This window comes from Vipera berus, assembly GCF_964194415.1.
Source record: "Vipera berus genome assembly, chromosome: 2".
NCBI classification, from domain to species: Eukaryota; Metazoa; Chordata; class Lepidosauria; order Squamata; family Viperidae; genus Vipera; species Vipera berus.
In genome coordinates, this window is record NC_138203.1 from 11,156,950 (window position 1) to 11,178,694 (window position 21,745).

Genomic DNA, 21,745 nt, shown 5'->3' on the forward strand with positions numbered 1-21,745 from the left:
TATGTGGCACATGGGGGAACACCCTGACCAGGATGGGGGAGGCCTCACCCCTCTCCCCTTTTGTTTCCCACAGTGGTGGCCGCCAACGACTTAAAGTGGCAAACCACTGGCATGTTTCGCCCCTTCGTGGAGGTCACCATGATTGGGCCGCACCAGAGTGACAAGAAGCGGAAATTCACCACCAAGTCCAAGAGCAACAACTGGGCTCCAAAGTACAACGAGACGTTCCACTTGTAAGTCCCCCGGCCTCTTTCCTAGGGGCTGGGGTCTCTGCTTCCTCTGCGGCTGGGCACACTTTTTCACCTCCGCGGGGTGCCCCACCTGCACCCTGGCCCGCCCCCTCATTCAGTGCCCTGGTCTTTCCCAGGCAGGCAGTTGTAGGCGTCTGCTCCGCACACTCCGCCCGCCTCCCTTCTTTTGTCTCACGTCTTCCTGAAAGATTCTCCTTCTGCAAGGGGCAGGAGGGCACTTCCCCAGGGATAAAGGACCCAGCCAGGGGCTCTGCTCAGAGGGGCAGAGACCCGCTGCCTCCCTTGCCCGCCTGCCGTTGCTCGGCTGACCCTCTCTCGCCTTCTCCCCTGCAGCGTCCTGGGCAATGAGGACGGCCCGGATGCCTATGAGCTGCAGGTCTGCCTGAAGGACTACTGCTTTGCCCGCGAGGACCGGGTGCTGGGCATCGCCGTGCTGCAGCTCCGGGAGGTGGTGGAGAAGGGCAGCTGCGCCTGCGGGTGCCCGCTGGGCCGGAGGATCCACATGGACGAGACGGGGATGACCATTCTGAGGATCCTCTCGCAAAGGACCAACGACGAAGTGGCCAAGGAGTTCGTCAAGCTCAAGTCCGAGTCCCGCTCCCCGGAAGAAGGGAGATGATCCCGGTCTCCATCTCGGACTGCTTGGACCAGACGCGCGGAGCAGCACCCCTTCCCCTGGGCACCCCAGGCGGAGCTTGGGGGGGGACTGTGAAACCTTCCTTGCTAAGGGAGTCTCTGGAATGGATCAGACCGGGGGGGGGGCGATGACCCCTTCCTGCTTCAGCAGCTGTGCACAAGGAGCGGGGGCAACATGCGCCCGCCAAAGGGAAGGGCAGGTGACCGAATCTCAGGCTGGCAGGAAGATCCGGCCCCACGTTCCCTCCACTTGGGCGAGCTGCAAGCAGGGAGGGAGGGAGGGGGCTCCCGAGCCAGCTGAGCCTTGACCAGGCAGTGACGAGGAGGGTCTCGGAGTCTGGGAAGGATGCTTGCCTGGAGAGGCCTGTGGAAGGAGCCCCAGCAGGCCCTTGGCACCTGGTTGGTCTCCGTGGGGCAGAAGGAGGGAGCGTGCCTGGCGCAAGCTCTGCTCTCCTCCGGTGCGGGTGAGGATGAGGAGGGGCTTCCCTTTTTCTCTTGACGTTGTACAGCTTCCCGGTCTTTCTCAGAACGCTTCTAGATGCTGCTTAGCTGTCGTGGGCGAGTGTGATTCAAAAATGCTGTCGCGAAGTTTTAACCCCGTTGAATGTGCCACCGTTGCAGGAAGTGTAGCCTTTAATAAAGGAACGTTAGCGGCATTCGCACCTGTTGCCTTTGGCTGGGCTGGCCCACCTGCTGCTGAGAGCGTGCGGCCCTCGGGCATTGGGGGGTTGGGGGTGTTTCTGACATCGCCCCAAAGCCTTTTGGCACAGCAGCTGCCAAGGAACCGGGTGGAGATGGGGGAAGCGCTTGAGTTTACACTGGCCCAACTCTGAAGATGGCGGCGGTCTCTCTCACCCACCGTCTGGAGTCCGAATGCACCCCGTCCTTATACATAACTTTGGGGCACCTTCCTGTGGGAGATCCAGCTGGCACCGGTCCTCACGCCCAGCCACTGCTGGTGCCCTACCTGGAAACCGGCCTTGTGCTGGGGCGCAGGAGGGTCATTTAGCCAGTCAGAGCAGCTCTGTGCTTCTGCCTAGTGCGGTTCCTGGAAGGCCCAGAGGCCCTGGGGGCTGTGCCCTGCTGGGGCACCTCTTGGGAAGAGTGGGCAAAGGTTCAGAGCCCGGAATCAGCTGGCAGTTTCCGTCCTGCGCCCTGAGATGGGTTGAGCCAGACTGTTCAGCTGGAGCACAGTGGAACTCAGAGCAGAAGAGACGCCCAAGGGTCAGCTAGAATGATCTCTTGGCTGGTCTGGTGCTTTGTGGCCCCAGAAGGGTCTGTGGATGAAGCTTTTAAGTTTAAAACATCTGTATAGCCACTGGAGCTGAAACCAAATGGGTGAAATGAAAAGCCAAAACAGGAAAAAAAACCCAGGCTTCTCATCCTGCCCTGAACTCGCCCCATCCCAGCACCTGAAGGTGCCTTGAGTTCTGTTGCCCCAGGAGAGCCAAGGCCTGTTGGCATCACTGATCCCCGGATTTCCTAGCACTCCTCCCCGAGCGAGGCTGCCTTTGGGGTGTGAGAAGGCCGATGCTTCGCGGGGGGGGGGGGGGGGGGTCTTGGCCGCTGCTGCACTTGGTGGTGGGTCCTTTTCCAGCCTCTTTGGCTCCTCTGAGGCTCCAGTCGCTGACTCTGCAAGCAGAGGTGGGTGTTTTCCCCTGGGCACCCCAAGCTCCTGCACAAGAGAAGCAGGCGATGCCAGGGAAGGAGGGGGGGTGGTCCACAGCCGCCATGCTGGATCAAGTCCCAGGGGGCAGGGTGTCACAGCAGCCCACTCTGAAAGTTGGTTAGCTGCCTTGGCCTCCTCGGGTTGCTTCCCAACTGCAGAGTCTTCCCAACCCCTCTCTTCAGTCAGAGAAGAGCCCGGCCCGCGGGCATGGCCACTTGGGGAGAATGCCAAGGTTCCTCCTCCTTTTGGGAAAAGACCATCCTTTGAGCTCCGTTAATTCAGGGTTGTGGGCAAGCTCCTCAGGATGGTGGCAGGGAGGAAGAGGGGAAGACGTAGCTGGCCTCTTCCCAGCCAGCCAGGGCCCTCTGGCACAGCCCCTGAGCTGTGGGAACTCCCGCATCAGAGCCCCAGAGCAGAGGGGGCCGTTCCAGAGGCGGATGCGACTCGCTGGGCACTTGCAGAGGGAGTCTTGAAGCGTGCCAAGTGCTGATCTTCTCCGGCCTCAGGTTTGGCCCTACTGCCAAGCACCAGCCGGAATAAAACATTGCAAATCCCACCTCCGCTAATGCACAATTCCCGTGGCTCCCATTGACTTTGCTGTTGAGCAGCTGGCAGCGAAGTTTGCAAAGGGCAAAGGTCTGGCGGCAATCTCATCGGGGCAGACAGACCCACTGCAGTCCCTGTCGAAGAAGCAAGGGAGGCCGAGGGGGCTAGGGGCCATTGAGGCCCAACGAGGCTTCAGCCATTGCTGGCAGAAGCCCAGGCCAGCTCCGGCTATGCGGCCTCAGCCAGGCCTCTCACCACAGGCAGTGGCAGCCCCAACCAAGCCAGGCGTGGCATTCTTCTGCTGCTGTGGGACACTGCATGGCCAGCATGGAGCGGTCAGGTAGTCCCCATAGGATCAGCTTGTGAGGGAGGCCAAAGGATTTGCAGAGGGGGGGGGGGTTCAAGGGGATCTCATGTCTAGCCTTTCCACTTGCTGGGGCCGCCTTCGGCTGAATCAACAGTGTCTCACCAGGCCTGTCAGCTCCTGCATTCACCGGCCAGGAATTCACCCAAGGCAGAGACCACTGACCATCATCCTTACTGCATCATCATCAATACCAGCCCCTCATGCTGCCCCTGCCCTCCTCCCCTGGAGGGTCTCCTGCTTGGCTGCTGAGATTCTCTCTCTCTCACACACACACACACCTTTGCTCCAGACTGGTGAACGTGAAAGTGGGGTGCGTGGTGAGGAGTGCCCTGGCCTCAGCATCTTTACATTCCTCCGGTGGGTCCCCACGGGTGGCAGATCAGAGAAGCTGAGCTGAGGTCTGTAGTGGGACCCCTCGCCCGGGGGGTGGGGGTGGGTTTCTTTGCACGGGGCAATGAAGACCCTGATCTCCAGTAGGTAATTGGGGCTCCCCCCACCCCGCTTCTCTCCGAATTCGCTCTCTTGGGGTGCATAAGTTCAGCTCCCACCCACCCCCCCCCTCGGCACAGCATACACGGGAAGGCGGCAGAGAGCGGGGCGAGGGTCTCTCAGCAAAAGGCCTCCGGACGCCCCCGCAGCGCTTTCCGCCAGCACCGGCCCTGCCCGCTTGCTGGGCTTCGTTCCGGCTCCGACTCCCCGGCCGGGCGAAGGAAGCCAAGCGAAAGCACTTGCCTATCGACAGGAAGCAGGGAAAGGACCGGCCCGCCGCGTCCCCACCCCGAGCGGAGCGGAGGGGCGGAGGAGAGCCCTGGGCGCCCCAGCCCGCCCCGGGCACCGGAGCAGCGGCTGCCAAGGAGGCGACAAGCCGGGCCGAGTTCTGCCCGGCCCGTCCGGCAGCAGCGCTCGGAGGCGAAGGGAACGGAGCGCGGGACGCGCGGGAAAGCGGCCGCGTCAAGGGGCCGGGCGGCTGCCGGTGCCTGGACGGGACAGAGCCGCCGACGGTAAGCGACCCCCGGAACCCGCGGCGGCCGGACTAGCCGGGAGTAGCGGGGGAGGGGGAGGCGGGCGGGGTCCCGGGACGCTTCCCTAGAACAGTGTTTCCCTACCTTAGGAACTTGAAGATGCGTGGACTTCAACTCCCAGAATTCCCCAGCCAGCATAGCTGGCTGGGGAATTCTGGGAGTTGAAGTCCACGCATCTTCAAGTTCCTAAGGTTGGGAAACGCTGCCCTAGAAGAGCCGCTGCCCTCGCCAAAGAGGCGCCCGCGGGGCCCTCGGGAAACCTGCCCTGGGGAGGAAGGGGCGGCTGGAGGTGCGAGGCCGGGACGGGTCGGGCGCCCGGCGGGCATCCGGAGCGCAGCTTCGTGGGGGCCCCGAAGAACAACGCCTTTTCCTCAAGGGCCCCTCCGGCCTTCGCCGGGTGGGGGGGACAAACCGTGGCGGGGCGAGGGAGGGGTCCTCGTGGGCGCTTCTGGCCCCCTGAAGGCTAAGCTTGTAAGCTTGTAAGCCGCCCTGAGTCTTCGGAGAAGGGCGGGATATAAATGTAATAAAAATAAATAAAATAAATAAAATAATCGGGGGGGAGCTCAGGCTTGGGGTCGGGCCGGGCTTCCCTTAGGCGGGAGGGGGGGCCCGGCCGGGCTGCGGACAGGCACGCTCCGGGCCGGCCGTCGGGCAAGAGCGGATCTTGGTTTATCTCCCCGGGCCGGAGCCCCCGAACCTCCCCGTGCCCCTTTCCCGCCGCGCAGCTTGGCTGGGCTCACGAGGGCGGCCCCGGCCGCTTCCTCTCTAGTCCCCCGGAGAATCCGGCCTTGACGAACCGCGCAGCCCGAGAAGACCTCCCGGCCGGGCTGAAGCAGCAGCCTGGGCGACCCTCCGCCCTCCCTCCCTCTCCCTCCCACCCTCCCTCTCTCCGCCGGGCTCCGCTGTCCTCCCGCCCCATTCCCGGATGACGGTCAACTTTCCAGGAATCGAAGCCAGCGGCCCAAAGCCAGGGAGCGGGGCCCCAGCTGGGTCCGTCCCCCCCCCCGGGCTGCTTCTAAACTTCCTTGTCCCTAGCAGGATAGGGCACATGCGACCCCTCCCCAGCTCACGCTCATTCTGTCCCCAGCTGGCATTTCCCCCCCCCCCAAAAAAAAAAGCTGCCTGTAAAAGTTTCCAACCTGGCGGAAATGGCAAAGATCTCAGCCTACCTGAAAGACTATTTGCAACCGAGATATATTGTGGAGTAAATATGGGACTAAAAAGCTTTATCTAGTATTTGAATAATTATTGATGGGATATTTATACTGCTTGTAGTTATCTTATAAGAGTTAAAGTGCGATAGATTTAATAGTTTATGGTTGTTTGCATAAGGTAGATTATGATTGTTTGTATTTTTATACCCTGTATCTAGCTCTGGGGAGTCGGGGAGGGGGAAGGGGGGGAGGGCTGGGGAGTGGGAAGGGTTTTGGGAGGGGTTGTGTTTTGTTAAAAATAAAATGTATTGTAAAACTTTTCCAAAAAAAAAGCTGCCTGTTGCAGCTCCTGATGTTAGTGGGAGAGGTGGTGTTGGGGGGGGGGGGGGGGAAATGTCTCTCCCCCACTCCCCCGCTTGGCTTCCCAGCCTCTTTCCTCCCGGAGCACCCAGCGGCTCCTCCCTCCCGAGGCTGCCGGAGAGCTGCTGGCGCTTCCATCTAAGGAGCGGCGCTGGGCGGCCTCGAGAAATGGGCTCCGCGTGTCCCTCGGTCCGGGCTGCCCGCCCAGAAGGAAAGCCCTGCCGGCCAGCACAGCCGGGCGAGCCTCCTTCGGCTCCTTTGCCCAGAGGGGGATCGGTTGATCCTGGGATGGGAAGAAGCCCGCTCCCCCAAGATAAAACCGGAAGGCAGAGGGGCAACCACGCAAAGGGGGTGGGGGTGGGTCGGTGGTCGGCGGGGGGGTGGGGGGTGGGAGAAGCAGAAAGGCGCTGCCTTCCACAGCGCCACTTCCTCCTCTTCCCTCCCAGCCCAGGATTTGACGGTGCAACGTTTTCTGGTCAAGTATTAAGATTGCTGCCTTTTTCTGCAATCTTGCAGAAATGTCTAAGATTTCTGCTTATTTGAAAGATCATTCACAGGAAAGATATATTTCAGTTTGGAGGAGATGGATAAATTATATTCAGAACAAATATGGCACTAAAAAGTTCCATTTAGCTTATGAGTAGATCTTAGTGGGATATTGTTATTGGCACGTTGTTTGTAGTTATATTAAAGGGGAGTTAAAGCACATTATGAATTTGGTTAATTGTATATTATGCATAATTTTTATTTAGAATATGATTATTGTAACTATAATCCTGTATTTAGCTCTGGGAAGTGGGGGGGAAGTGGGTGGGTTTGGGGTGGGAGGGATTTGGGGATATATTGTAAAATTTTGTTTTTGTAAAACTCTTTAATAAAAAAAAAGATTGCTGCCTTTTTGCCTACTATAGAAGAATGGGTGTTTAAAGTTTTGAATCTTGCAGAAATAATAAATAATAATAATAATAATAATAATAATAATAATAATAATAATAATAATAATAATAATAATAATAATAATAATAATTTAATTTCTATACCGCCCTTCTCCCGAAGGACTCAGGGCGGGGTACAGGGCAATACAATAAAATACAACATACAAAAATTAAAAAAAATATTAAATATTACAGCCCAATTCAATACAATTAATACAATAACATTAAAATACCCCTAAACCCATCAGACCAGGCCGGCTTGTTCAAATAAATATGTTTTTAGGTCACGTCGGAAGGAGCTAAGATTTCTGCTTACTTGAAAGATCATTCACAGGAAAGATATATTTCAGTTTGGACGAGATGGATAGATTATATTCAGAATAAATGTGGGACTAAAAAGTTCCGTTTAGCTTATGAGTAGATTTTAGAGGGATATTGCTATTGATCTTAGTGTTGGTACTTTGTATGTATTTATGTTAAAGGGGAGTTAAAGCACATTATGAATTTGGTTAATTGTATATTATGCATAATTTTTATTTAGAATATGATTATTATAACTATAATCCTGTATTTAGCTCTGGGAAGTGGGGGGGGGAAGTGGGCGGGTTTGGGGTGGGGGGGATTTGGGGATATATTGTAAAATCTTGTTTTTGTAAAACTCTTTAATTAAAAAAAAAGATTGCTGCCTTAAGCGGTTCTTGCCCAGATGTCAGTGGTTTCATGACTGGTGCCCGTGCAGGCCTTACTCCTCCCTCCCTCCCCAACACAGCAGGGAAAAGCAATGGCCAGAGGGTTTTCCCGCTGCTTTCATGGTGCTGGTTACTGTCCCGCCTGCCTTTGCCAGTTCCTGCAGATGGTGGCGTCCACCCAGGCTAAACACAGCTGGCTCTGGACCGCCTGGAGAGGCCAACCCCGAGTGGTCCTGTTGGGAGGGACTCGGACCTGTCACCCATCATGGTGCCAGGCTGATTTCTTGTATCTTGCCTGACCTGGGGGGGAGGCTCTGTGGGCCTTTCAGGATGAGCCCCTTCCTGCCAAGGGATGATGTCAGTGGTTGTGTATCATAGTTTGTAACAAGCACAAGGTTTGATGAATAAGCCACAAACCCCCATTCCTGGTCTCATTTCAGTACCTGAGCTTAGTGACCTGCCTGGGGTTGGTAGGTTGAGAGAAATCGACCTTCTGCCCACCCCAAAGTTTGACCCACAAAGCGGATGTGGCTTTTGAACTTGTGTTCAGAGTCTCTGTTTGCCCTGTGCTAAAATACTCAGAGCCTGTTTCGTTTTCATTCTGTACGTCTGACTGGAAACTGGTAAATATCATTTACTATCTTCTTGGGCAAAAGGAAAGAAGATCAAATAAGCGATATAGAATTTCTTCATGTGTTGGATAAGGTAAACACAATTAAGAGGGATTTAGCTATTTATATTTTAAAAGCTCTGCCTTTTTTATCCCTTCTTACTGATTAGCGTGAATTTATAGTGTATTCTTAAAGTTTCGAGCAGAAACGTTTTTCAGAATCTCGCATGGAAATTACAGCTATCCGTTGTCAAAGGGGGATCCCATTTTCTATCATTTCAGGCACATCGCTGGGCATTTATTTTTAGCACTGATTTTTCTGGGGGAGGAAAGGAGGAATTTGGAAAAGCCAGTGTTTACTGCAGATGATGGGCCATGGGGCTGGGGCTCACCCTCCTGCTCTTAAGGCTTTTACGCTATACAGGAATGCCATCTAAAAATACCTGGCAGATCTTGGCGTGGGGGGGGCGGGCAAAGGGGCTAGGCAAGGCTTTTCGCTCTGGGCTAACTGATTTCTGAAGAAACTCTTTACAAAAGTTTGCATAGAACTTCAAGCTGTGTCCAAAGTGGTTCCTGGCATGTTCTTCGCTTCGGCGCCAGCATCTGAGTGGCGGGGCAGCTAGACTTGCCTCTTAGCCAGGGGTCCAGGAGGCATCCATTCAGACTCTGAAGCTCGCCTGTATTTCTAGAAGATGTTGAAGGAAGGCGATAAAATTGACATTAACTATTTATGTGACCCTGGGGACAAGCAGCTCGTATCTCCCGTTCTTGTAAAACAGTGTGAGGCTGCTTTAAAGGATGTAAAATTAGTTACATTTGATCTTAAAGTGAGGTTAATACAAAGAAGGTGGATGGATGGAGAGACAGACAGAGAGATAAGGATAGGGAGGAAGACATTGGGTTGCTCTCTCTGCCCTGCTGTTGACGTTCAGAGTCAAAGCTAACCGTTCCGGCCTGACCTCATCCTATTTTTCTATTATTTTTCTGTTTGGGGTTGAAATCCTCAAGTTTGTTAACAGAGTTTGAAATCAGTCAATGTCAGCTGAGGTTGGACATGTCCTCATGCGGCCCCTTCCTCGGTCTCTGGAATGTATGAGGACAACTAGAATTGTAGACTTTTTGTGGGGGGCAAATGGCCAAGGAAATTATGCAAGCCCAGACAGACAAATTTGCATCTGATTTTCAATGGGAATTATGGATACCCATTGTATGCCCTCGATGCTTTTGGCTCCAGAGGGCAGGACCCAGCGTGGTGCATTATAAGAAGAGGTTGTCCTTTAAATTCCTGGGCTGGGGGTTGAAATGGATGGTCTCAGGGACCATGTTCAATTCCAGGACTCCATGAGTTCTCTTGGTTAGGTAAAAGACTCTTTAACTAATTGGCAAAGGAAAAAAAAGTTATTTTGTGGGTGAAATGTCTATGGATCTTCTCAATCCTCCAAGCCATGGTTGTCCCATAGCTGCTTTTGCAAAAGGCAGCTGGATTTCTTGGTGGTTTTTTTTCCCTTGAACTGAACTGAAGAAGCTTCTTGGATGAGAAGCAAAATGTTGTCAAGGGAAAAAAAATAAAGTTGTGGATGAAATATTTTCCAGGTCTTTTAAAATACTGATGAGAAGTCACATTGTTAATATTGTCACACGTATATTTTCCCTGTCATTTTGTATTAACCCTCCCCCAATCTTTAAACACGTCTTGGGGTCAGGGATGTGTGGATAGCAGGAAGGAAGGAGACTGTCCAGAGAAGAAAAAGCAGAAATGGAGAAAGAGAAGTGACATAATATGTTGCAACTGTTTTGAATTGTCTTATGTCACTGGTTTGAGATGGGCAACTACAGACATTGAATAAATAAATGAGTAACGTGTGCATTTCTATCTGCTCCCATTTTTACTAAGCAATTCATGGCGCTGGTCAGCCAAGAGGGGAAGAGGTGCCAGGCCAGGGATGTGAGGCTGGTGGTCAGGAAGGACAGCCAGCAGCCTCGCTGGCCATGGGCTGCCCTTCACTCAGCCCCAAAGAGATTCCAGGCTGGCAGAGGGGGGCCTTTTCTTGGACACCCCCAATGCTGCCAGGAGGGAGAGCTTACAGGAAATGCAGTGGGTGGGTGTGTCAGCAGGGTGGGGCGCTTTGAAGAAATGTGTTTCCAGGAACAGCAGCAATTGGTTTGATGGCTAGATGGGCAGATGTTCTCTTGGCTCAGAAAAACGTTCCTGTGCCTGCTGCTGGCAAGGGGAGCTGGACTGGCACCAGGGTGAGGAAGCCCTCCGCCTATGCCTCTTCCCACCTGGAATAGGCAGGACAGGTAGCCCCCTCCTATTTTCGAGGCACCCCAGAGCAAGCCACCTGCTTGACACACACTTAGCCAGATGGTTGCAGACAGGTGTAATCGGACCTGCCAGGTGACCCGTGTCTGCCTCCCTCCCTCCCTCCCTCCAGCATGAGCAGAGGGCCCACCAGCCCCTCCAGTGACGTCCCTCTCTCTCTCTCTCTGGCCCAGGAGCTGAGCTTGTGCTGGTGGGGCTGCTGACGGGATGCCCCTCTTTGCACCATCCGCGGGCAGGAAGACCTCAAAGGGTGAGTGAGCAGAGTGCCCCCCCTCAGGATCTCCCCTGCTGCCTTTGCCTTCTGGGGGTTGTGGGGTGGGCTGGGTGCCAGGAACCCCCACCATCATCTATCGGGAGAACAAGGTATGTGGAGACCCAGAGTGAAGGAGATGTGGCCAGGTGGCAAGTGGGCTTTCCGGCACCCTTATTGGAGAGACACCAACTCCTGGCACAAAGGAAACAAGCAGGGAAAGCAGAGTGTGTGTGTGTGTGTGTGTGTGTGTGTGTGTGTGTGTGTGTGTGTGTGTGTGTACACCTGCAGAGTATTTCTCTGAAAGCATCACAACATCGCCCTGGACTTTGCCCTCTCCAGCAGGACTGTGGATGTTCCGGCAGGCCCTTGTTTGGGCAAAATTCCCCCATTTTCTTCCATCGTCCCTCTTCTGCAGAAGTTCAGAATTGGGCCCTTCCCCTGGGCATCATGCCCCTAGGTGAAAGCCAAGGTGTGGGGGGGAGGATCATGGGCCACTCTTAGTCCAGTCAGGCAAGGCCTGGGAGAGTTTGAATTTGCAGGATCTGCTGAGGAAGCCCCACAGAGCAGGGGGAGAGCAGGGCAATGCCACTGCGGTTCCCAGGGTCGCTTGCTCCCTGCTGTGAGTGTGGCCAGAGAAGGGCAATCTTTGTTCACACTGAATCTCATCGCCTGCAAGAGCCCCATTCCTCCCGGGGGGGCTGTGGCCGTGCTTACACCAGGGCACACCCTGAGTGGCAAACCCGACTTCCTTCCTGCTGCCTCCGCTCTGCTCAAAGTCACCCAGGGGTTTGCCAGGGGATTCAGCTCACCCCACTACTCTTCTGATCAAATGTCCAGGGGAGCAAAAGACCCCTTGGCACCGGATGTCCTGAGGACTTCTCCGTCTCCTTCCTTGTGGGGCTGGCGTGAAGGCAGCCCAGAGGGTTGGACGGGGTCAACTTGGCCACCTCTACAGCTAGATGTTACAAGCAGGAACTGGGGAGTCCTCTGCCCCTCCCAATTGGGGTACCCGAAAGAGGAGGCCCTCCCTGTTCTTCTCCCCCATTTCACAATCACCTTGGATGATAGGGAGCCTTCTTTTCGTGAGGAGGAGACTCCCACAAGCAGGAGCCCAAGGGGAAGCCACCCCACAACTGCTGTCACCTGAGCTGCTTCTGGAGCTCCTGGTCTGGCCCCATTCCTGGGCTCTGCAGCCCCCCCCAAAGCGGACAGGAGCTCCTGTGACACCCTTTTTACCTCACATCCTGCAAGCTCCGCGAGGCCAAAGCCCCACGCCTGTCCTCCCTCGCTGTGGCCATTGAGCCACTCCGGATTTCGGAAGCCACGTTTGACCGGTTGCCTGAAGCCCTTGGCATTTCAGGGTGTTGCTTAAATGGGCAGGTAAATCCTTCCGTGAAGGGCATCCATTCCTTGCCCTCCGCTCAGCCTCCTGCAAATGCCAGGGGTCGGGGGGGGGGGGATCGGCAGTTCCTCCTCCTCAGCTGGTCCTGCAGAAGGAGGGGTCCTGCAGTGCTGGGGCAAGGGTGGGGGGACATCACATCCATTGACTTGGTCTGCAGAGGGTCTTCCCTCAAGAGTCCCAACCCCACAAAGCATCTTTTTGGGGTGAGGTTTTTATCCATCAAAATGCAGGGGGCACAGCTAGTAAGTTGGATTTGTACATTTGTGTCTGCACGCGAAGAGTTTCCTGTCAAACTGTGAGGTGATGCCTTGAAAATAGATGGTTCAAACCACTCCCTCCTCCCCCAGCTCTTGAGGCACTGCGGGGGGGGGGAGCTGGACCCCGGTGGGGGCGGGTCTCTCCGTCTTGCGGGGAAATGAGTCAAGTGTTTGTGAGGAACAAGGGCACTGCCACAGAGCGGCTGATCCATTGCTGTGCCAGCCGCCTGCCAAGGGGACCCAGGGCAATGCCCAGAAAGCCCCTTTGGGGGCCCAGACGTGCCCCCAAATTTCCAAACTGCCACCAGCCCACCTCCTCCTCGGCTCCTTCCACAGAGACTTGTCCTGGCTGTGTTGGGGGAAGCCAGGAAAGGGGCATTGTTGTTTGAGTCACGCCTTGCTTTGTCCAGGGCAGCCCTCAGTCTGGCAGAGAGGAAGTGGTCACAAGCAATTTGGGGGCCACATAAGCCCTGGTGTGAAGCAGCCCGTTTCCCCCCCCCCCCCCGTGTGCCCAGGGATCCGTTGCTTGCATTCCCGGCTGATCCCAGATTTCTCAAGCTCCTGAGACAAACACAAGCCGAGTTTCCCACTTTGGGAAGCAGCAGGAACAGACAGTGGCTCCCTAGGCAGGCTGTCAGGACCCCCAAACCCTCCTTTCTTTCCTCGGCCACATATTCTGTTTTTGGTGCCTGCTGTTCTGTGGCAGGGAGGGTGAGCTTGCATCTACTTGGGATAACTTTCGCTTTCTATATTCCACTGCTACCTCCATCCCCTTGAGATTGGAAAGAGTCTCCCTTTATCTGGGAGACGGTGGCAGAGAAACGAAAGCGGAGAAGACCGTTGAGATGTGCGCCAAGTGTGCCAGTTACCCGCCACATCAGACCACCTGTGGATTAGCTGGATTTCCAATGAACATTATGACTTTGCTGGGAGGAGGGATATTGCTTGCTTAACTATACTGTTTCAGCGGGCTTTCCCCCAGATCTCGCCTTGACTTCCCCACTGTCACTGACCCCTAATAAAAGTATCCACAGGCTGTTCATTTTTGGACCTTCGCCCCATTTTCTGCTAGGAGCCAGGCCAGCCCAAAGACCTGGACGTGGCTGAGAAGTGGGAGAGCCGTGTAACGTAACAGGCATGGAAGCGGATTTCTTTGTGGGTTAAACCATAGGCAAAAAGCCCTGGCTCGTGTGACCCGGGGGCCACTGATGGGAAGGGCTTTGCACCCTCCCTTGGGGGTCTTGGGGGCCCAGTGTGCCTGCCACCCACTTGTGGGCAGCATTGCAGCCCTCTTGTCTCCCAGCTGACCTTCCTCTCCCTCCAACTGTCACCAACCGACTCTCCCTCAGATTCTCCACAGCATTCCAGGCCCCCCCCACCCCGCAGACCCTCGCTGCTTCTCTGGGCCCCAGGGTGTGGGTGCATCACCCATCCCCACCCACCCACCCACCCTGGGCTGAACCAGCCGGCTGCTGTGCTGACCATGCGGTCCCCCCACCTGAGACCTCGACTGCCTGGGGCGCCGGCGGCAGGCTGGGCATGACCCCTCCGGAGAGTCCCAGGCCGAGAATCCCAAGCGTGGCCCCAGGAACTGGTGAGCAAAGAGGGGGAGGCGGGGGGCAAGGGGAGGAAAAGCCCATTCTGCCCCCCTCCAAGACCCCACCTGAGCCTTCATTGGTCTGGAAGGGGGAGGGGCCTCGGCATGAATGGGGGAGAGACTGCTGGTCTGCCCTTCCCAACTGACCTCTATGCCAAAAGAGGCTGGGGGTCAGCAAATAGAAATCTGGACACACATACACACACACACACCCAGCTCTACTCTGATCCCATTTGTGCCATGGGAAGGGAGCACCGAGGCCATCTTGACCCCACTTTGCCGGGGGTCCCTGGGGGAAATGGTAGCCCTGGTCCTCACCCAGAAGGGCACCCATCAAGACTGGGGCAGAGACTCCTGGAAGAGATCCCTAGAGCAGCTTCCAGTGCAGCCCCCACCCTCAAGGCTTTTGGAAGCCCATGTGGGGGGAGGGCTTCCCACTTCCCCTTTGGCCACCACCTGCCTTCCTCCCAAAAGGTTCTTGGCCAAAACGACAAGCAGTTGTGTGGTTTCCCACACTTGGAGTCAGTCTGAGGGCTGCAGGCTTCCTGCTTGCCCATTCAACCCGCCCCCCCCCCCCAGCAGCAGCCAAAGCCGCCAGTCAGTTTCCTGCTTTTCTTTTGGAAAGAACGACTTTCCGACGACTTTCCCTGAAGGCAAACACACTGGTGAGGAAGGTCCAGACTTGGAAAACCCCACTTGCCCCTCGCCCGGCCTAAAGGGCCAGCCTCTCTCCCTTCCTCGCTGGGGACAGATGGGCCCGGGCCTTTGGCTGTGGAGCCCCTTTGCAGGGAGGAGGCTGTTGGCTGGCAATTCCCACCCCCACCACCCACCCACCCCCCCAGAAGAGGGAGAGCCCTGCCTGTCTAGGGCAAGAGTCTTGCAGCACCTTGTTTGATCAAAGCCCGCCCCTCAAAGGCTCACCGTAACCCCCCATGTCAGAGAGCTGCAGCCCCTGAAAGCCACCCGAAACAAGGCAGAAAAGATGCTGTTAGCTCCTTCCCAGTACTCCCATGGGGGTCTCCCCCCCACACACACACTTAAACCCTGGACTCTAGCAAGGTGCAGGCCAGGCATTGCTTGGGCCTTGCCCTGAGGCCACAGCTGCATCCGGTCCCAACTCAGCGCTGATTCCTCCCTCCCAGAGATCCATCCCAAGTGTTGCCCACCCCAACCCACTTGAGATCTCTTTGCGGGAATGCGAGGGGGGCGGAGGAATCCTCCTGCTCCAGGAGGGAAGGAGCGGGGGAGGGGAGGGGGGCCAGGAAGATGTTTCTGCACCTGCCGCATACCAGCCCAGGGACAGCCCCCGGCTTTGGGTCCCTCAGAGAAGGGAGGCTGAGGGGGCATCTCAAGGGGGCCCTGGGGTTTGTTGAGGAGGGGTGGGCAGAGGATGGCACCCTCAATCTTCAAGGAGAAGCAGGACAGTCTTTGGGCTGGACTGGACAGAGTGGGCCAATGGCCGAGGGTGCAAGCAGGAGGCTCCTCCTCCTGCTGCTGCCATCTGGAGGGGGCAAACTTCCTGGCAGCCCAAACAAGAAAGCCATGCCACTCCCCCATCAGTAAGAGTCCCAGGTGCTGGGAGGCATCCCTCTGGAGTGCCTCCTGGCCCACGGGGGGGGGGGGGAGAATCGCTCCCACTATTTCCTGGCAGAGAGCCATCAGCCTCCCGTTCCAGGCCAAGAAGACAGCAGGCAGGGGCAGGGGTGCCCGCAGGAACATGGGATTGCCACCTAGTTTTAATATGTGGCACAGGTCCATCACCCATAAAAGCAGGCAGAGCTTCCAAGCATCAGGGTGGCTGCGGTCACCCTGGCTGGAGACGTTCCCGTGCCAGGAGCAGCCTTGCTGCTATGCCCCCAAAGCCTTGCCCACCTGCGGATCGGGCCCCTCATGCCCAACCAGCCAAGGGGTATTGGGGCTGGCCTGGCCTGGCGGTGCAGGGGAGGGAGGGAGTGCTGGGTGGGTGGGAATATGAAGGAAGGAAAGGAGCTTTGTGGCAAGTGTTGAAGCCGAGGAGAAAAGGGAAGATGACTCACAATGTCACCTTGCGTTGAGTTGGGTGAGTGAGGCTGTGAATCACTTTCAGCTCTCCTCTCACGCCTTCACAAGCAGGACTGTGAACTACCCATAGGTTCCCCCTCTTCGTGAGCGAAGGACCCCCACCCACTACCGATGGCCCTCTGGCCTAGCATTTCCTGTGGGGCAGTTCAGGAGAGGGGGAAGCCAGTGGGCACTTGTGTCCTCCCTTCTATTTATACAAGCTGTGCCATCTGCAGTGCTGGGTGTGTGTGTGGGGGGAGAGGCCTATTCAGCTGCTTGCCTGGGGGGGTGTCTGTGTGGGACCAGTCACCAAAAGGGCAGTGGAGGCGAAACAGAAGGGAAATCCTGGGATTTTTCCAGATTTCACCATCTGCAGTGCTGGAGTTGAAACGCCAATATGCCTTGGGTGGGATTCTGCCCTGCTTTCCTAATGGGCAGGCAGGTGATAAAGCTGCATTTGCTCCTCTGAATATGTCCTCTCTCATCTTTGGACACCACCACAGTGTGTGTGTGTGTGTGTGTGTGTGTGTGTGTGTGTGTGTGTTCATGACACCAGAGACACAAGCAACAAAAGGTAGCTTTGTTGTCTTCCCCTGGACGAGAGAACCTGGGACCACCCTAATTTCTGCCCTGTGCCAAAAGGCTTGTCTGATCCTGGGGACTTCTTGGGGTCTCCCAAGAAGTGGGGAGAGGTGGGTATGTGGGGGCTGGACTATGGGGGAACAGCCAGCCTGCTCTGAAAGCGCTTGCTGGGGAATCTGCAAGCGGATCAGGCTGCTGCGGCAGGCCAGAGCTGGTCTGGAAGGGCTGAAGGCCATCCCTTATTGGAAGCTGCAGAAACCCAGTTCTGCTTCTGGGACCCGGGTGCTGGTGGAGGGGCCACAAGGGCTGCTGAAACTGGACTCAGAAGGGCCCCTAGACCAGCATGGGAACTGAGGATGTGCCTCTGAGTGTGCCAACACCGTGTTTTCCCATATTATTGCATGATCGAGTTAAAATTACATCACCAGGATGGTGATGCCCTTGGCAAAACCTGAGTAATGATTGACCGCTCCCTGGAGAAGTGGCCTTGATCCTCTGGAGGTCAGTGGGATCCCTTCCTGGACATTGTGCTGTTCTGGGTGGGATGAGTTTGCACTGTGGTAATAAAAAATGGCTGGAACCCCCCCTTTTTTTGTCCCAGCGATATGTTGTGAACCCTTGCTGAAAGGGGGAGGGGCTGCCTCCTCTTATGATTTTATTATTATTATTATTGTTGCAAGCCACCTAGAACAGAAGTCTCCAACCCTGGGCAACTTTACAACTTGTGGACTTCATGGCTGGCTGAGGAATTGTGGGCGTGGAAGTCCACAAGTTTGTACAGTCGCCAAGGTTGGAGACCCCCTGACCTGGAAGCCGTGGCACAGTGCAGCCACGGAGTTATCGGCGCCTTAAATGGAATTGTTAGCTGGACTTCTTATTTAGAAGCTCAACTCTCCCACAGGCATCTGTGCTATTCTGGGGACTCTTGCAAGCAGCAGCATAATAATTCCTTTCTTCCTTTCAAGAATTAACCGCTGCTTTGGAGCGAGCAGCACTAATAAATCCCTTGGCCCAAGAGGCCTCCTTCCTAAGCCAGAGTCGGCCCAGTGAGGAGCTCTCCCTGTTCACACTGGGACCAGGATAGACCAGGGCTTTCCCCTCCCGGCTGCTGCTGCTACGTTTAAAAGTGGGGCAGGGGCACTTGTGGAAGCAAATGCTGCCTCAACCCAGAGATAACTTCCAAGGAAGTCCTGGGCGCGGGGGTGGTGGTGGGGTGCTGAGTACTTACCTATTCTTGGGGACTGAAACCCTGACTGGGCTGGCCTCTGCAGTGCCCCTCCCCCACCTTGTGCTCACCACAGTTGGAAGTTGATGTTGGATGCAGGACCCACCCCGTGTTTCAAGCATAATAAGACCTCTGCCTCCCTCCTAGCCGTGCTTTCTCTTCTGAACAATCAAGGGTGATAACGATAGCTGTCTTTTCAGGGCATGAGGGGCTTCACGGAGAAGAGGAGGGGGGGGGGTCAAGCTATTCTCCAAAGCACCTGAATGCAAAACAAGAAACAATGGATGGAAACTAATCAAGGAGAGATCCAGGCTAGAATTAAGCAAAAAAAATAATTCCTGACAGTTAAAAAAAAATAATAATCAGTGGAAGGGAAGTTGCCTCCAGATGTTGTGGGTGCTCCATCACTGGAGGTTTTCGAGAAGAGATTGTACAGCCTTTTGTCTGGGATGGTATAAAGTCTCCTGCTTGCTCAGGGGGTTGGACTAGAAGACCTCCAAGGTCCCTTCCAGCCCTTGGATTCTACTCTTTCTGTCCAGATGTTCTTCCAGCAGAGAACTAAACCATCAGGGTGGGCTGGAGCAGAACAGAACGGCGTGTTCTTTCTTTTGGCTAAAAGCTGGATGGCCGCCTTCCCAGCAGCTGGACGTGAGCGTTCCTCTCTAGGTTTATTGTGCTTCTTTGCCAGGTCATTTGGAAAGACCGTGTCCCCCAGCCTCCCCCACTCGCCCCCTCTGCAGGAGCCTGGCCCTATGCCCGTCAAAGCCCCCAAGTTGTTTTGCCAGACAGCCCCACCGGGCGCCATCTTGGCCAGCTCCTCCAGGCCAGGCAGAAGCCAGAGAAGGGAAAGTGGCTCCTTGCTTTCCCTTCTTGCGCTTGCAGCTTCCTACTTTCGGTCTCCTTCCTTGTCAGGATCTCCGCATTTCTGAGAAGAGGCCTCAGCTGACAGTGGAGTGTTTCTGGCATCGCTAAACTCTTGCTTAACATGCAGCCCTAGAAACATCTTGCAAAGTTTGTGAAACTTTTGGAAACTTTTTGAATTGCGTTGTCTGGTTGAGGTTTTTTCGTAGGCGAAGCAGCTGGAAAGTTTGCGTACAGACATATGTTGGTTTCCTTTCTAAATGTTTACTCTCTTTGCTGGCTTGATTACTTTTACAAATTCTCCCTCAATAACCAAGCAAGCCAGTCAAGCCCGGGGTGACCTCCCCACCCCCACCCCCCGCCGCCCCTAATCAGGCTACCATGAAGCATCTTTGCATTTGGAGAGTCCATCAAGCTTCTGCCAATCAATGCATCATTATCGGATCCGTCTCTTGTCTCCCAGCGCAGCACAAAACGCAGTGGAATATTTGTCCGTTTTTGTTAAGCGGTGAACTTGTTTAAGAAAGACGGGGGGGCTTCAAGTGAAGCCCCCTTGAGGAAGAGCCTGACTCCCTCCTTCTGTCGGCCTCCTTGGCAGTGCCATGGCTCCCCCCCCAATCTTCCCCTGGTTTTTCAAGGCTGGTACTCCAGTTGTGGGTGTGGGGGCGCAGGGGTGGGTGGGTTTCCAGAAGCGAGTGGGGAGATTTTGTCCAGAAACCATAAGGCTGGTCCTGAGAGGTAGCCAGAGATCAGTTATGGCAGAATCCGCTGCCACCCTGGGTGTGGGTGCGGGTGGGCTCTGCAGTGGTCGATCTGAGAGGATCTGCACTGATCCTGCAGGGAGGTTTGTGCGATGGGCTTGGGAGGGTCCCTCTGCTGGGGGGGGGGATATCTACACGGAGGGTTTTGCCTTATTCCAGGCCCTGGAGCAAATTGACACCCTAAAACTCCCTTGAACTCAGTTGCCTCTTGGAAAAAGTATGCCCGATACACAGCTGCCCCCCCATCCCAAAAAGTCCTGCCCAGCACTGCTTGACCAGGGGGCATAACACCTTCCTCCCAAGATGGGACTCCCCCCGCCTACCACAATGCCCTCTCACATGCTGTTCAGAGGCAGACTCTGTGTGTGTGTGTGTGTGTGTGTGTGTTGATCAGAAGGAAAGCCACAAGATTTGGGCCCCAAAGGGCATCATTGTGGCTCCCAGATTTCTGGAGGCAGCAGAAGGGGGGGGACAAATAAGTTCACTGAAAATTAGCCAGGCCTGCTGGCTGGGGGTGGGGGGTGGGCTGGCTGTCTACCCACCCTCCTGGGCTGCCTTCCTTCTCCTCCTCTCCTGAATGTTGCACCACAATGCCCCCCACCCCAGCCAAGAGGTGGGAGAGGACCGGGCCCCCAGGCCAGTCTTGCCACCTGCTGCCTCACCCTCCCCGTCCTGACACTCAACTCACACGCTTGCCTTGCAGAGGAGGAGCGGTGCCTGCGGGCAAACGACCGGGCCTTCAACCTGCAGTTTGATTATGCTGTAAGTAACCAGCCCCCCACCCCGACACCCATTCCTCCTCCCCCGTGGCAGAGACACGGGAGCTGGGGGCCTGTGGGAACAGGACCCTGGGGGTGGCAATGCCCTTTCTCTCCACTTTGCCACCCAGGCCCTTCGGGAGGGCTTCCTTGCCCACTCAGCCCTCCAGCGTTTCATGGGGGTGGTGGTGAGTCGTGCTGCTCCTCTCCTGCCCTTTTCACGGCTGTCTTCTGTCCACAGAAAAACTCCATTAAAACCTCCAAGTACAACCTCTTCACCTTCCTGCCTCTCAACCTCTTCGAGCAATTCCAGCGCATCGCCAATGCCTACTTCCTCATCTTGCTCATTCTGCAGGCAAGTCTTCCCTTCCGGCTCCCTTCTGGCATGGCTGTGGGCAGAGATAGTGGGGTGGGCACCTGAAAGAGGGGGCACTGTCTGGGGAGGACCCTGAGAACATCCGTGGATGCAGTGGCTCCTTCCCTTCTGAGGAACAAAGGTTGACCGAGTGGCTCCTGAATCTTGGCAGTCCTCCGTCTCACCTGCCCGGTGGGAAAAGCAGTTTCCCCCTTTGGCTCTCCGCCCTTTCCCTGCCCAGGAGCAACGTCCACCACCACCACCCCCTGGCAGAGGCTGCCTCCCTCCACTTGTAATCTCTGCCACCCATCGGGGTCCTCAAGGGAACTGCTCTTCCCACTCCTTTTCCGAGAGTCGGGCTTCCCCTGAGGACAGGACCCAGCCACTTGTAAGAAGGGCATAGGTGAATGATATCCACCCCTAGTCCTTGACCTACGACCATTCGGTCAGTGACTCTTCCAGGTTAAGATGGCGCTGAACGAATGATGGTTACAAACGGCCATCACAGTTCTGGCTGTCCCAGAACCCCCAAACTCTTCTAACCTTGATCTGGGTGCTTGGCAACCCATTCATACCTACCACTAGTTGCCAATTTGCAATGGGGAAGGTGGCTGGTTGTTGGTGTAGCCCCCCCCCCAATTGTCCACCCTCCCTTAGCCCCTTATCACTCACACTCGCACTGCACTGCCCACTTGTGCAACCCCACACACCCTCCCCAATTCTCACTGCAACCCACAAATTCCCCGACCACTGCACCACTTTGCGCAATCTCTCCAGCCTGTGCGTTACCTCTTGTGAACCCTCTTACATATTGTCTCTTGCATCTTCCCCATGCTGTGCCTTTTGGGCACCCTCTCTGAGTCTCCCCTCTCCCCTGCTCCCCCACCCCTTCTTTTGCTCCTTTCCCCCCCCCCACCCCCAGCAGCAGCCATGTACTTCTCTGCCTGCAAGCCTGGGACCTGCAAATTCCTGCCAGCTTCCTTGCTTATTTTCCTTGTGAGAAATGGGCAGGAAGTTATTATTATTATTATTATTATTATTATTATTATTATTATTATTATTATTATTATTATTATTATTATTATTATTATT

The 21,745-nt window shown here is 55.6% G+C and overlaps 2 protein-coding genes across 6 annotated transcripts in view; both read left to right on the forward strand.

Annotated features, from left to right (window-relative positions):
• UNC13B (unc-13 homolog B) overlaps positions 1-1,543 on the forward strand; it is a 163,124-nt gene extending 161,581 nt beyond the window's left edge. The window contains 2 exon segments of the mRNA XM_081321727.1: positions 74-233; positions 585-1,543. Of these exon segments, the coding sequence (XP_081177853.1) occupies positions 74-233; positions 585-870 (446 nt within the window). The 3' untranslated portion in view covers positions 871-1,543.
• A 2,760-nt stretch (positions 1,544-4,303) lies between these two features.
• Positions 4,304-21,745, forward strand: part of LOC308660996 (phospholipid-transporting ATPase ID-like) — a 49,917-nt gene continuing 32,475 nt past the window's right edge. For 3 of the 5 annotated variants that reach the window (XM_081315653.1, XM_081315650.1, XM_081315654.1), the window contains exons 1-4: positions 4,304-4,470; positions 10,736-10,812; positions 20,244-20,302; positions 20,540-20,653. In XM_081315653.1, the coding sequence (XP_081171779.1) occupies positions 10,770-10,812; positions 20,244-20,302; positions 20,540-20,653 (216 nt within the window). In that variant the 5' untranslated portion in view covers positions 4,304-4,470; positions 10,736-10,769. Of the gene's footprint in view, positions 4,471-10,408; positions 10,541-10,735; positions 10,813-20,243; positions 20,303-20,539; positions 20,654-21,745 lie in introns of those variants that run through there. The other 2 variants (XM_081315652.1, XM_081315651.1) reach the window with 2 other exon arrangements.